At 41.5% G+C, this 16,277-nt stretch overlaps 1 protein-coding gene across 4 annotated transcripts in view; it reads right to left on the bottom strand.

The window, feature by feature from the left end:
- Nucleotides 1-16,277, bottom strand: part of LOC121277294 (xanthine dehydrogenase-like) — a 232,519-nt gene continuing 216,242 nt past the window's right edge. For all 4 annotated transcript variants that reach the window (XM_041186576.1, XM_041186574.1, XM_041186575.1 and 1 more), the window contains 2 exons: nt 11,021-11,201; nt 1-1,440 (listed from right to left, as the gene is read on the bottom strand). In XM_041186576.1, coding sequence (XP_041042510.1) covers nt 1,373-1,440; nt 11,021-11,201 — 249 coding nt within the window. In that variant the 3' untranslated portion in view covers nt 1-1,372. The remainder of the gene's footprint in view (nt 1,441-11,020; nt 11,202-16,277) is intronic.

The following is a 16,277-nucleotide window of genomic DNA, read 5'->3' as shown; positions in this document are numbered from 1 at the left end:
CAATGCTAACTGCGGTTTATTATCCATTAAATGAAGTTTTACAACTGACTGCAGTATTTGAAAACAAATTAACAGATTTCTGGTGGGGTCAGGAGGGTATACTTTATAATGGAATAACATTCAGAGTTAAGAAGTAATATATCATGGGAAATTATAGGGTGGGTACCAAGGTAGAATAAAAACATTATTATTATAGGATTATATGCTTTGCATCAAAATATTCAATGTACAGACAGATCATGCTTAGTTGCTTAACAATGCCAAACAATTTGTTAATCAAATCTTGTTGAACCCTGCAGATTTGTTGAAACTTAAGTGGTTGCACAGGCAATGGTTATTTCCATAAGACAATGGTTAGGCCACAATTGGTTGTCGTATTATTGAAAACTAAGTCCATTGAGAGTCTAAGGTACAGGTTTAACAGAATTATTCCAGGAGCAAGATTTTTTTATTACTAGGAAAAATTTGAGATATTAGGACTATTTCACCGGACTAGAGATAGCCAAGGAGAATTATGCATGATTTTTAATTTAAAAACTTTGATAGATTGTATAGAGGAACATCTTATAGCTGAGCAGCATTATAAATTACATTGGGCATTGAGCGAATAAAGGGAGGGGTTAGGAGAAATTTCTTTTGCAGGAAGTTGTTGGAGGATGTAATTCTTTTCCTCAGGGAAAGCTGAGGCAGACAATTGCAGCTCGCAGGGAAAAATAGATAAATATTTGAAGCAGGTGGTGATATAGCTCTAGGGGAGAAGAGGGCAAAGGGATTCATTTTGGACTGGTCTAGCAAACAGCTGACACAGGCATGGTGAGCTGTAAGCCTTATGGTTGGCTAGATTGCAGGAGACATAATTCATTCAAACTAAAGAAAACTAGTTGATGCCTTACTCTTAGTATCCTACCCCCATCATGTGATTAAGCAGCATGGAACGATCATGCTAATTGGTATGTTTAGAATTAGCAAGTTCCTTTTTTAAAAAATAAAATACACCAATCAAAATGAAGAACTGTTTGTATTAACTATCAATTTCGAGTTTACAGGTTGATATTGAACCTTGTTAAATGGATTGGCCTTTTTAAACTAATAGTTCCACAGGGAGTCTCCTGTTCATCTGCCATGACTTGAGCAGAATATTTGCAGAAACTTTGGAAAAATGACAAACTATCCCATATTGTGTTTATGCTGCAGGTTTGTGTGAGAGGTAAATAGACTATCAGCGTAGGAGTAAACATTAAAGTAACATGCTCTCTGGATGTATAGCTGACAATAGTATAGATTTGTGAAATACAGTTAAAGGCAAAACTATCTCAAAGGGAGAAGGTTATTAGCTTTGCACAGTATGACAGCACAAATTGGTGACGGGCTTTCAGATTGAAAAGTTTCTGTAGTCCACAAGGCAGCTTGTCTGGATTACACTGACTGTTGCTGGTCCACCTATGGAGAAATGTCAGAACAATAAGTATGTTGACAAACATTGGAATTTACTCCTAAAGCCACCCTTTGGTGTAATTACATTGAATTGAAGATTTTTTCCTACATGGTGTGAGGTTAACAAAGGCCATTAATACTTGCTAAATTCCTACTGCCACATTTATAACATTTACCATTCTTTGGAATTAACGAAAATACCCTGGTGTTTTATAGAATCGTATACTGGAATGTGTTCAAACAACACTGTGTACCACACAGTGAGGAGTGTGTATACATTCAAAATTAACTTCCAGTTTTGTTCCAACGCAATTTCAAGTTATGCGCTTGTCTAAACCAATAATAAACGGAGCTCATTCTGGTTCCAAAAATTTGCAAAAATCACTGTAAAAATCTTCAAGTCAGCTGGAGTCAAATGAGGATCAGATTAAAAAAGTTAATTTTATTTTTTCCCTTAAAACAGATTTTCAATATTTTACCTTTAACTATTTGAATTATTCAGGAATTATTGGCTAATTAATAGAAGACACAGAGTTGGGATAAGGGAGGCAGTTTCAGGATGGCAACCTGTAACCAGTGGAGAGCCACAGAGATCAACGCTGGGGCCACAATTATTTACAATATATATTAATGACTTTAATGAGGGAAGTGAATGTACTATCGCCAAGTTTGCAGATGACACAAAAATAGGTGGGAAGGCAAGTGGTGAGGATGACACAGAGTCAACAGAGGGATACAGACAGGTTACGTGAGTGGACAAAAACTTGGCCGATGGAATATAATATGGGAAAATGAGAGGTTATGTCCTTTGGTAGGAAGATTAGAGGAGCTGAGTATTATTTAAATGGAGAAAGACTGCAGAGAGCTGCAGCACAGATGGACTTAGGGGTCCTCATGAATCACAAAAAAGCTAGCATTTGTTCAGCAGGTAATAGGGAAGGCAAATGGAATGTTGGCCTTTATTTCAAAGGGAATAGAGTATAAAAATAGGGAAGTCTTGCTAAAACTATACAAGGCACTAGTTAGACCACACCTAGTATACTGTGAACAGTTTTGGTTCCCTTATCTAAGGAAAGATATACTGGCAATGGAGGCAGTCCAGAGAAGGTTCACTAGGTTGATCCCGGGTATAGAGTGATTTTCTTATGAGGAGAGGTTGAGTAGGTTGGGCCTGTACTCAATGGAATTTAGAAGAATGAGAGGCGACGTTATTGAAACATATAAGATTCTTAGGGGGCTTGACAGGGTAGATGCTGAGAGGTTGTTTCCCCTTGTGGGAGAGTCTAGGACTAGAGGGCATAATCTCAGAGTAGGGCATTGCCCATTTAAAACAGAGATGAGGAGGAATTTATACTCTCAAAGGGTAGTGAATCTGCGGAGCTCTTTACTGCTGATGGCTGTAGAAGCTGAAACAAAAACAGAATTACCTGGAAAAACTCAGCAGGTCTGGCAGCATCGGCGGAGAAGAGTTGACGTTTCGAGTCCTCATGACCCTTCAACAGAACTGGGTGAATCCAAGGAGAGGGGTGAAATATAAGCTGGTTTAAGGGGGGGGTGGTGGGCTTGGGTGGGGGGAGAGAAGTGGAGGGGGGTGGTGTGGTTGTAGGGACAAGCAAGCAATGATAGGAGCAGATAATCAAAAGATGTCACAGACAAAAGAACACAGAGGTATTGAAGTTGGTGATATTATCTGCTCCTATCACTGCTTGCTTGTCCCTACAACCACACCACCCCCCTCCACTTCTCTCCCCCCACCCAACCCCCTCCCCCTCCCCCACCCAACACCCCCCCACACCCACCCCCCCCACCCCCCCCTCCCCCCACCTTGAACCAGCTTATATTTCACCCCTCTCCTTGGATTCACCCAGTTCTGTTGAAGGGTCATGAGGTTTCGAAACGTCAACTCTTTTCTTCTCCGCCGATGCTGCCAGACCTGCTGAGTTTTTCCAGGTAATTCTGTTCTTGTTTTGGATTTCCAGCATCCGCAATTTTTTGTTTTTAGCTGTAGAAGCTGGGTTGTTAAGTATATTCAAGGCTGAGATAGATAGATTTTTAATCAATAAGGGAATCAAGGGTTATGGGAAAAAGCAGGAAAGTGGAGTTGAGGATATCAGATCAGCCATGATCTCACTGAATAGCAGTGCGAACTTGATGGGCCAAATGGCCTACTTCTGCTCCTATGTCTCATGGTCTTATGGAAATCGATTAAAACTCCAATCACACTGGAATCCAGACAAAAAAAAACTGCAGTACTATGTCATGCTCAGTACAGGCTTGAAGATATTACAAATTTTAAAGCTATATTTTTAAAAATGAACACCAAAAGCTGGCTGTAGCATATCACATTACTTGACAATAAGCAGCTCCAGACAGTCCTGAAACTCAATCAAATACCTAATTACATATGGGCCTGAATCTTCTGGTTGATGTGTGGAGGCAGGCCCCGCTTGCCGACGTATAAAATGATGCGCAGTAATGTCAGGCGTGCATCCCAACATCACTGCACGTCATTCCAATCTTCAGGTCGGCAGGCATGCACCGGAGTCGGCTGCGCGCCCGCTGAACTGTCAAAGGCTTATTAAGGCCAGTTAAATAGCAATTGAAATAATTAACAGTGCTGCCCATCCAACCTTAAGGTTGGCGGGCAGGTGAAAAGCCCAGGCGGCCTTCACATTTTTCATGGAACCTCATCCACAGGCAGGATGAGGTTTCATGAAGGGTTTATAAATGTCAATGAATTTTAATAAGAATTTTTATTACATGTATAAGCTCATGTGACACTGTCACATGAGGGGACGTCTGAAAATTTTTTTTTTCTTTATTTCAATTTTTCATAAGCAAAGTAATCTCCCTGAGGCAGCTTCATGCTGCCCCGACTCTCCCTCCTCCCTCCGCCCACACAGGGAACACTCAGCGCTTCTGGGTGTGTGTCATACTGGGCGGGCCTTAATTGGCCTGCCCATGTAAAATGGCAGTGTGCAGCTGATCGCGGGCGGCGTTTGGCTACGCGCCCGCCCACGTCCAGTCCCACTCAGCCCGCTTGATGGGGAGAAAATTCTCCCCATGGACAATCTCAGCCACTTGTGAAATTCACACATTCCTTTGTTATGGATGTACCATCAACAGAAAGGATGATGGACAATAGAGACATCAAAACTCAGTGGACGCTGGAAGAACATGAAATGGATCCCATCGACCTTTCATTGTATAGTGATGGCTCTTCATCCCAAACACAAAGGCCTCGGCTGTCTGAAACTCTCAGGGTGTGAAAAGCCACAACACATGATGTTTGCCAGACTAACACGGCAGTCAACACACCACCTTACTTGGAAAAGGAAGTTGGAATTGTCACAGGTCACATTGGTAAGGCTATCTGCTGTGTTTGCTTTCTGCTTTTAAAAATAACAGCAAAAGCTGTTCAGATGAGAAATGCCATGAGAGACACCATCTGAACCATTTGCAAGTCAACTATGCAGCCAAGGTAAAACAGTTATGTTACATATTATATTATAGGCCTGCTATGAAAGAGACTGTAATACAGATAGTAACTCTATTGTTTTTTACTTCATCTGTAATATTTATGAGTATGATACACATAAGTTTGCTGTTGGAAGTTACTTAAATTGGTACAAACCAATTGGAGGATAAGAAAACACTAACCTCACACATAAAAATATTTACAGACAGTAAAAAAAAGGAGTCCGTCTGGTCCAATGATAATCCATTTACCGTGTTTATGCATTTTATGTTTTAACACCCAAGATGCAACATGTTGCATTTGTCAGTAATAAATTAATTCATCTGGTCAATTGCATAACTGTTCTAAATCTTTCTTGGAATCATTAACTGTTTTGACATCTCCATTGTTCTCCCTATTTTGACATCTGAAAAATTTAAGTCCACAGTAGTTTCAATACAAAGATCACTAGAAACAACAAGCATGCAAATATTGATCAGTCACATGGGCCCTGTTTGTTTACTTTTTAAACCTAATTTCTCATCTAGTTTCTTCAAATGGGATTTTTCCATAATCTTTCTGAACTTTCAAATAAACAGTACAATGATTCCTTGAACTACCTGATGTATTGCAACTGCAGGAGTATTTTCAAACAGATCTTCTATGTCTAAATCTATGATGGTTCTTTATTTGGCTGTTCCTACACATGTACTCCTAAATCCCATATTGCAGCATGGTTTTCACCATATTACCTGCTAATGATTTTAGCAAATGTGCCTGGGCTCAATTCTTTAGCCATTTTAAAATAAAAACTGCTTCTGCTGGCTTCCATTTCAGAAGTAACTCAAATTTGCTAATGCCACAAAGATGTGTTCAGGAGTTAGAAATGTAGGTGAAATAAATTGGGTAGAGGCTGATCTCGATATATTGGGCTTGTGTATGGCAGGTATCCTTCAACGTGAATAAATGATGGATTTGGCTCTTGGTAATTCCATGTACCCTACTGAAAATGATAAAACAGTAGAGAAACTCAGGCAACAAAGCATCGAAGTTCCACAACCAATGTCACCAGGTCACATTAGGGAAGAGTGAACAGGGTAGATAACTGCAGCAGTTATATAAGGGTAGACGGTGGTATAGTAGTAATGTCACTGGACTAATAATCCAGAGGCCCATTCTAATGTCCTGGGGACAAGGATTCAAATCCAACCAGGCACATGGTGGAGTTTAAATTCAATGAATAAATCCGGAACTAAAAGCTACTCAGTAATGGTCACGATGAAACGATCATCAATTGTCATATAAATGCCCTTTAGGAAAGGAAATCTATGTGATTCCAGACCCACAGCAATGTGGTTGACTCTTAACTGCCCAATTAGGGATGGGCAACAATGCTGGCCTTGTCAGTGATGCCCACATTTCAAGAAACAATAAATATATACAATAATTACAATATGAGCTTCTACAAGGCCTTAGTAGAGCCATAGCTTGTACTCGTCTTGATTTTGGCTCGATTGCATTGGTCTCCTCGTCACAATTTGCCAAATATTGGTGTAATCAGCACAAAAGATGACAACATTTTTAAGCACAAATTGTGTTCAATGCAAACACAAGTTTCTCTAGTTTTAAAAAACAAAATTGCGCTAGAAACAGGTCCTGCCCACAAAACTGGCCACACCACAAATGTGAATTATTCAGCATTGGGAGTATCTGCTAATTGTTCTCTTTAGCAGGCTTTCGTGCAGGCTCCTTTGGGTGCAACGACGCGAATAAGTTTTGAAAGGTTTTGAATGAATTTCAAAAAGAAAATGACTAAGAAACTGACTACTATGCTGCAATCTAACTGGTAAACAGTGTTGCGTTTTTTAAAAGTCATTTTTAGTAACTTAGAATCACTTAAAATAAGATTACTCACAAATTGGTGGATTTAAAAAAATGCTTATTTTTGGTGAGAAATTAATTTTCAGTTGTATTAATCAACCTTTACCAAATTACCACTCTCAAATATATCAAGAAATACCTTTTAAAGCAATACCTTTTCTCCCTAAATCAATAACCCAAAAACAGATTGTCTGGTGATTATTACATTGCTGTTTGTGGGAGCTTGCTGTGCTCACATTGCTGCCTTTTTTTTTATATTCATTTATGTGATGTGGGCTTCGCTGGCTGGGCCAGCATTTATTGCCCATCCCTAATTGCCCTTGAGAAGGTGGTGGTGAGTTGACTTCTTGAACTGCTGCAGTCCATGTGGTGCAGGTACACCCACAGTGCTGTTAGGGAAGAAGCTCCAGGATTTTGACCCAGCGACAGTGAAGGAACAGGAATTTATTTCCAAGTCAGAATGGAGTGGGGCTTGGAGCGGAACTTGCAGGTGGTGGTGTTCCCACCTGTCTGCTGCCCTTATCCTGCTAGATGGTAGCGATCGTGGATTTGAAGGGTGCTGTCCAAGGTAGCTTGGTGAGTTCCTGCAGTGCATCTGGTAGATGCTGCCACTGTGGGTCAGTGGTGGAGGGAATGAATGTTTGTGGATGGGGTGCCAATTGAGCAGGCTGCTTTGTCCTGGATAGTGTCAAGCTTCTTGAATTTTGTTGGAACTGCACTCATCCAGGCAAGTGGAGAGTATTCAATCACACTCCTGACTTGTGCCTTGTAGATGGTAGACAGGCTTTTGGGAATCAGGAGGTGAGTTTCTCGTCACACAATTCCTAGCCTCTGACCTGCTCTTGTAGCCACAGTATTTATATGGCTGGTCCAGTTTAATTTCTGGTCGGTGGTGACCCCCAGGATGTTGATAGTGGGGGATTCAGTGATAGTAATGCTACTGAATGTCAAGGGGAGATGGTTAGATTCTGTCTTGTTGGAGATGGTCATTGCCTGATACTTGTGTGGCTACTTGCTACTTGTCAGCCCAAGCCTGGATCCAGGACTAGTTGCACTTGGACTTGGACTGCTTCAGTATGCGAGTCGCCGCAAATGATGTTGATTATTGTGCAATCATCAGCAAGCGTCCCCACTTCTGACCTTTTGACGGAAGGAAGTTCATTGATGAAGCAGCTGAAGATGGTTGGGCCGAGGACACTATCATGAGGAATTCTTGCAGTGATATCCTCGAACTGAGATGACTGATCTCCAACAACAACAACAACCATCTTACTTTGTGCTAGGTATGACTCTAACCAGCAGAGAGTTTCCCCGATTCCCATTGACTCGTTTTGCTAGGGATCCTTGATGCCACACTTGGTCAAATGCTGCCTTGATGTCAAGGGCAGTCATTCTCACCTTACCTCTGGAGTTCTTTTGTCCATGTTTGAATCAAGGCTATAATGAGGTCAGGAGCTGAGTGGCCCTGGCGGAACCCAAACTGAGCGTCAGTGAGCAGGTTTTTATTAAGCAAGTGCTGCTTGATAGCACTGTTAATGACCCCTTCCATTATTTTCCTGATGATCGAGGGTGGACTGATGGGGCGGTAGTTGCCGGGTTGGATTTGTCCTGCTTTTTGTGTACAGGACATACCTGGGCAATTTTCCACATTATCAGATAGATGCCAATGTTGTAGCTGTACCGGAACAGCTTGGCTAGGGGTGTGACAACTTCTAGAGCACAAGCTTTCAGAATTATTGCTGGAATATTGTCATGGCTCATAGCCTTTGCAGTATCCAGTGCCTTCAGCCATTTCTTGATATCACATGGAGTGAATCAAATTGGCTGAAGACTTACATCTGTGATGCTGGGGACTTCCAGAGTAGATCGAGATGGATCATCCACTCTGCATTTCTAGCTGAAGATTGTTGTGAATGCTTCAGCCTTATCTTTTGCATTGATGTGCTCCCCCATCATTGAGAATGGGGATATTCATGGAGCTGCCTCCTCCAGTGAGTTGTTTAATTGTTCACCACCATTCACAGCTGGATGTGGCAGGACTGCAGAGCTTAGATCTGATCTGTTGGTTATGGAATTGCTTAGCTCTGTTTATCACTTGCTGCTTATGCTGTTTGGTGTTGTAGCTTCACCAGGTTGACACCTCATTTTTAAGTATGCCTGGTGCTGCTCGTGGCATGCCCTCCTGTACTCTTCATTGAACCAGGGTTGATCCCCTGGCTTGATGGTAATGCCAGAGTGGGGGGTTTGTAGGGCCATTAGATTACAGATTTTGTTAAGTACAATTCTGCTGCTGATGATGGCCCATGGTGCCTCACGGATGCCCAGTCTTGAGTTGCTAGATCTGTCTGAAATCTATCCCATTTAACATGGTGGTAGTGGAGGGTATCCTCAATGTGAAGACAAGATTTCATCTTCACAAGGACTGAGCAATGGTCACTCCAACTGATACTGTCACAGACAGTTGCATATGCAGCAGGCAGGTAGGTGAGGATGAGATTAAGTATGTTTTTCTCTCTTGTTGGTTCCCTCACCATCTGCCGTAGACAGAGTTTAGCAACTATGTCCTCTAGGACTCAGCCAGTTCGGTCTGCAGCAATGCTACCGAGCCACTCTTAGTGACGGACATTGAAATCCCCCACCCAGATTACATTCTGCACCTTTGCCACCCTCAGTGCTCCCTCTAAGTGGTGTTCAACATGGAGTAGTACTGATTCATCAGCTGAGGGTGGGCGTTTTGTGGTAATCAGCAGGAGATTTCCTTGACCATGTCTGACCTGATGTCATAAGACTGCATTACCACTCACAAATATATCAAGAAATACCTTTTAAGGCAATACCTTTTCTCCCTAAATGAATAACTCAAAAATGCAGATTATCTGGTGATTATTACATTGCTGTTTGTGGGAGCTTGCTGTGCTCACATTGCTGCCTTTTTTATATTAATTTATGCAAAGGGTCCACAGTCAAAGTTGAGGACTTTCAGGGCAACACCCTCCCAACTGTGTACCACTGTGCTGCCATCTCTGCTGGGCCTGTCCTGCCGGTGAGATGGGACATGCCCTAGTATGTTGATCGTGGTGTCTGGGACATTGTAACGTATGATTCTGATAGTATGACTATGTCAGGTTGTTGCTTGACTAGTCTGAGAGTCAGTTCTCCCAATTTTGCCACTAGTCCCCAGATGTTAGTAAGGAGGAATTTGCATCATCGATTGAGCTGAGTTTGTCTATGTCGTTTCCAGTAGTCTGTCCAGTTTCATTCCTTTTAGACTTTGTAGCGGTTTGAAATAACTGACTGGCTTGCTAGGCCATTTCAGAGGGTATTTAAGAGTCTGTGGGCCTGGAGTCACATGGAGGCAAGGTGGCAGAGTTAGTGTACCAGATGGTTTTTTATGACAATGGTTTCATGATCATCAATAGGCTTTTACTGAATTCAAATTTTAAATTTAAATTCATGGTGGGGATTTGAACCAGGGTCTCCAGGGCCTCACCCTGGGTCTCCAGTGACAATACCACTATGCCACCACCTCCCTATTTCTTACATTACAACAGTGACTACAATTCAAAAGCAATTTCTTGGCTAGGAATTCCTTTGTCGTAATCAAATATGCTATATAAATGCAAGTCTTTCTTTCTTTAGCTCAAATCAGAAAAATATGTCAGCATTACGACAGAAATACTAAGCAATTAACTAAATCCCAGCTTCTGATTGCACTCAAATCTGCTTGAGTTTTGTTGTCTTAGCGCAAGACATCAACAGAATGCCATGATTCCATCAAAGTCTTATACCTCTTGACTTGGATCAAGTTTTGGCACAGGATACAGAAACACACATGGTTCTCTTTTGGATGTTTCTTATGAATTATGAATCTAAAGAATTAGGTGATTTTAACTTATAAGATTGCAGTAGATAGATGTTGAAAACGTATGTAGTTGTTTCAACAATAATAGTGTTTGTCAGTGATGTGGCTCAATCAAGTGCACACTAATCCAATTATGTTTTGTAGAATATCCATGAACAACACATGCAGTGCACAGCATTCTTTGATTTGGTAACTTGCATTGTAAAGTTGGGGATGATTTAGTCAAACGTATTTATTACAATAGTTACACAAACCTAGATTTTCCAGTTGATCTTTAACACTGATGTTAACCTGGTTCAATGAATGAGTTAATGTTTGGATTAAAATAACACTGCTCAGAAGTTCTATGCTGTGCCATGTAAACGCAACCCATTAATCATACTCACTTAATGGAAAATAGGTGTCCTGCCCAACATCCTGACGTGCTGCCTCAATGGCACGTTTCACAGCAAATAAAGTTGCACAGGACATGCACTGGGGAGGTTCTCCAGAGGCCTTGGAGCGAAGCACACCCATTGGGTTGGGTGCATTCTTTAGTAGCTCGATGTTAAAGTTGATAGGTATACTCTGATAGACAAAACACAACCAAGATGATCTTATTGACAGCTACAATAACATTTATATTCCACAGTTTCTGATGCTTTTGATATGTCTTATCTGGTCCTCAAATGTACCAATCAAAGTGCATCCTATGTTTTCTGCTTCTGGTATACCCATTATCTTCATTCCAGCAAATACAGTAACCTTTTTCAGTTCTAACCTACTTACTGAATATATTTCAGCAAAAAGGAAAGCAGTCAATTTAGGAAAGTTAAGGCAGGGAGGGAATGGATTTTTAGTTCATTTTTTCTCCCCTACAAGTCCAAGTGAACATTCTTTATATGTGAACCTAGTCTGTGAATGCTGATAGGCCATTGAAACTCAGAGGGGAACAAAGGCACATAAACTGGGCAGAGAGCTCAACCCTGTTTTACTGGTAAATGAACTCGGTGAAAACAGTAGATGAGTGATCAAGATTGGGAATGCTAGCTGGCTTTCTCTTTCCACATCTGTGGGCACTGAGACTGTTTATAGCACCTACAACATAACCCCAAATGAGGTGGTAATTTTCTGTCCTTTATGCTCAATCATAATAACAACATAAAACTCATATCCACAGTTAGGTGCTATGCTTAAAATGGAAATTACATGAAAGTGGCAAGTTTATTCATTTGTTCCCTTTTCTCTAATGCCAACCACATGAATACAAAAAAAAGCCTTCCAGCCCCCAACACCCACCCAACACACACACACTCCATGCCCAATACATGCCAACCTATGCCCCTCCATCCAGCCCCTATGGCCCCTCATATCCTCCATGCCAACCTATGCCTCTCCACTCACCTCCCAGGGCTCTTCATAGACCCAATGCCAACAGTGCCAGCTCATGCCAACCCATGCTCCCCACTCACCACCCTTTGTCCTTATATTCTCCATGCCAACTCACTTAGTGTCCAGGGGTCTAGAACCAGTAGACACAGTCTCAAAATAAGGGGAAAGCCATTTAAGGTTGAGATGAGGAGGAATTTCTTCACTCAAAGGGTGCTGAATCTTTGGAATTCTCCACCCCAGAGGGCTGTGGAAGCTCAGTCACTGAGTATGTTCAAGACAGAAATCGATAGATTTCAAGGGATATGGGGATAGTGAGGGAAAATGGTGTTGAGGTTGACGAGCAGCCACAATCTAGTTTAATGGCGGAGTAGGTTTGAGGGGCTGAATGGTTTACTCCTGTTCGTATGGGCAGACCTCAGGGCTCATGTCTTAAGTGTCTATGAATTCACTCTTTTTAAGAAAAAACACTTCCATTGATAAAAACCCATTCACTCAATTTAACTTCAACTATTTAATCGCTCATAACAAGAAACATTTGTATTCATAGTTCCATTTCAAAGACTTTATAAGCACTTGGAGCTGTCAATCAACCTATGAACTGACAGACATCCCACATAATGATAGGTTGTGAAATTAGTCATGAAGCATTAATCCTGTAATACTAACCCTCAGGCTTATTTTAATACACAGGATGAAATAGCAAGCAAGTTTTTTCAATATTTCAAAAGCAGGATATTTAAATCCCTTGAAAGTTGACAGTTCCAATGAGTTTATCCACTTTTTACACACATTCATGTCTAATTTTATTAATCCCAAAGGGCACCTTGCCTCTCCCAAAGGGTGCCTTCTCTCTCCCAAAGGGCACCTGCCTCCCCCAAAGGTGTCCTGGGACCATATCCAAAAGGGTACCCTACCTCTCCAAATAACTTTGTTAACTTTAGACTTCCTCCACCAAGTCTAAAAAATGCACAAGTCATGTTACGGACATCTCACATTCCAAAGTCAGATCAGTCTGAAGGCAGCTGCACTTTGACATGTGCAGTTGCCTCTGTGAAACATGAACTTGCAATTTTAAACTCACCCTCGTTCCCCCGAACCCCCAGCAAAAATGGTGGAGGCCAGGTTTGGGGGCGGGACTCCCGGATCCGGGCCTCTGCAGCCATTTTCGCAAAGGCAGAGAGCCTCTCTGTCTGTGCAAAAATTCAGGCATTTGTTATTTGTCTTTGCATCATTTATTGTGAGGCTGGCATTCTCTCAGAATCTTGCGCTGTCTAAATTTAACTTATCCACCCAAATGTAATACATGTTACATCTCTGGCTTCTTCACGCAAACTCACCAACCATACACACAGGACTGGTAAATTTTAAGTAGATTCTATTTATTTGAAGACTAGAACTAATACATATGCACATTACAGAAGGGCTCAAAAAACAGGTTTACCCTATGGATTCACACACACAACAACCACCATCAACACTAACAGCAACACAAGCTTGCTAGTCACATGCTGTTGTCCTGGTTCCTCGATGACAGGTGTACATCATTTCAATATTCTCTTAAAGTGATATTGTAACTTTTTTTAAATCCAAAGATAACACTGCATACATTAAGAGCAATCATACATAATACATATCAAGGTGGTTGCAAACACAATTTATACAAAAGATAGATATCCTTTCATCATTTAAGGATTTAACAGTCTATATAACATGCAGGTGACTTACTGATCCTCCTGGGTCTTATAACAGTATAACCTTCCTGAGATCTAGACTCATTACTTCAGTGTTCTTGACTTGTAGGTGCATTGACATCCTGTGTATAATCAGAGTGCTGATTCCTTTCATAGTGTCCTTCCACAATTTCTCTTTCCAGGTTCATCTTGAGAGGTGTTCTAGACACAATTGGACTGCTGGATGTTATACAGTTGGACAATTTCTTTAGCTGGCTTCTGCCTCTCCTAATGTCACTCCATTCAATGTTGTAACCCCACAGGATCTAGGCTCACTGCACATTTTAGATATTTCCATTCCCTGGATGTGATGTACGACTGGAGCCTTTTGTCCTATGTTCAGACTAGGCAGTTCACCACCGGCATGTCAGCAGTGTGCCTTCTTCATTCTCCCTTGCTTTGAGAAGTTTCTCTTGAATTCCTGAGAAACCATACAGGTGACGGCTCGGCAAGGGTGTCTTAACCTGCCTCCCAAATATGATTTCCACTGGTGACAGTAAGCCCATGTCTAAAGGAAAGCTGGTGCTTGCACCTAAGTATCCTTCAAGTATAACATGGCAACACAGAGCTTGTGTTTAGTTTCTCTGCACTTCATAATTACTGCCTTAATGGTGCAGACCATTTGCTCCACAAGGCTGTCTCACAGTTTATGTCCCATTTGGCACACATGTCCCTAAAAGGTCTGCTTGTATATTGTGGCCCACTGTCTGATAAAAGCTCTTCAAGCATACCTAACAAACAGAATATTGCATTCATTGTGTCTGCCACAGACACCCTGAGGTATCCTTAAATTGTCTGATGATTCGGAACTTTGAAAAAGAATCAGTGACTAGGAGAGAGTCCTCACCATGGACAGTGAATAATCCTGTTGCAATTTAGGACCAAGAGTGCGGTGGAACCTCATGAGGGTGTAGTGATTATGTGTGTTGATGTGGTTTTGTGACTCTGCCATGCTTCGCACATCCTCACTACCTTTTCAATATCGTTGTTAATCCCTGGCCAATATGCAGTTTCCCTTGCCAGGTGCCTCATCTGTTCTATGCCCATTTGCTCCTGGCATAACTGTGACAATATGTCCTGGCAAAGAACTTCAGGTACAAGCACCTGCTTTCCTTTAAAAATCATGCTTCTTGAAATATCTATCTCTGAAATATCATCTCTGTATGGCCAAAAATAGGTCAGGGTGTCTGGCACTTCTTGTGTTGCATCAGGCAAAGCTTCTACAATAACTCCATAATGCCTTCAGTGGTGGATCATTTGCTGTTCCCCCTTGAAGCTGGTTGTACTTGTGTTGACCAAAACTCAACAGATCGACATTGAGTGCGTCTTCTGCTTTAATGACTACACCATCTACTTGTGGGTCCAGCAAACATCCGCAGTTTTACCTCAGATTTGGCAACCTGCTTAACATGTCTGAAGTAACCATTTTGCTTTCGGTTTGTAACGGACTTCGAAGTCGAATCCCTGTACTTCTGTTAGAAGTCATTTGAGTGGTGCACTCATCAGTGGCTTGCTTCAATCATTTCCAATGGTTTGTGGTCAGTTTGCACATTGAACCATTTACCAAATAGGTACATGTGGAATCTTGTGATACTGAATACAAAAGTGAGTGTCTTATGCTCTATGTTTGAATATTTGGATTGCACTTGCACTAGAGTTTTGGAACCAAATGTAGATGCACCCAATGCTTGCAGTTGTTGTCACCCAACCGTAATAGTTTTATATTTTTTGCTGTCTTTTAGCAGTGTGTCAATATTGTGACTTTTCTTTTTCTCCAAAAGGCCTTTTTGGAAGGCTTCAATTGGTGTTGAAGTTATGAATAGCTCCATTACCCTGTAATGATTGAATGTGGCTGCATTTAGCTCAGACAGCTCAGCTTTTGAAAAATCACAATCCATGCCCTTATTACATAGCACATGCTGATGAACTGAACAATTGAATCTTCCAGCTATTGTCTGCATGCCATCAGCTACAGTGTATTCTGAAGTTCACCTTTACACAAAGCTGATCCCCCAACATGTTCCATGGCCTAACAGGATCTTTCTGATACTCCTCAGACAGGCCTAAAGTGTTGATGCTAGACAGGCCCATGTTTACAATGGCTACCTTTATTTTTAGCCATTGTTTATCTGGTTCTGCGTCAGATAAATCTGAAAAGCATAATTCCATCCCTTGTTTAAAAAGCCTAAATTCAGAGAGGACATCTGTGGCCTTCCACTTCATTTGGGGAATTTGATGGTCATCTTTCTGATATTTCCTGTCTTTTACAGATGTTCCTGATTTATAGAGGATTTGTAATCTCTGCAAGGGGATATTCAGCAATGTAGCTGCTGTTTTCTTTCTGGCTGCAGTTCAAGTCTTCACCACACTCATTCCAGTGGTATTGGTGTCCAGTTTCACATGCTTTTCATTCTATGCACAGGACCCTAGGACACCTCAATGGCCCTGCAGCTTTTCTGCCTGACTCAAAACCAACTGCAAAGTGTGACCCTCAGTTGACTCATTGCATTGAAGTTCTGTCAAAGGGTCATGAGGACTCGAA

This window comes from Carcharodon carcharias, chromosome 4 (assembly GCF_017639515.1).
Source record: "Carcharodon carcharias isolate sCarCar2 chromosome 4, sCarCar2.pri, whole genome shotgun sequence".
Lineage (NCBI taxonomy): Eukaryota > Metazoa > Chordata > Chondrichthyes > Lamniformes > Lamnidae > Carcharodon > Carcharodon carcharias.
This window is presented reverse-complemented; position numbering and strand designations above follow the sequence as displayed.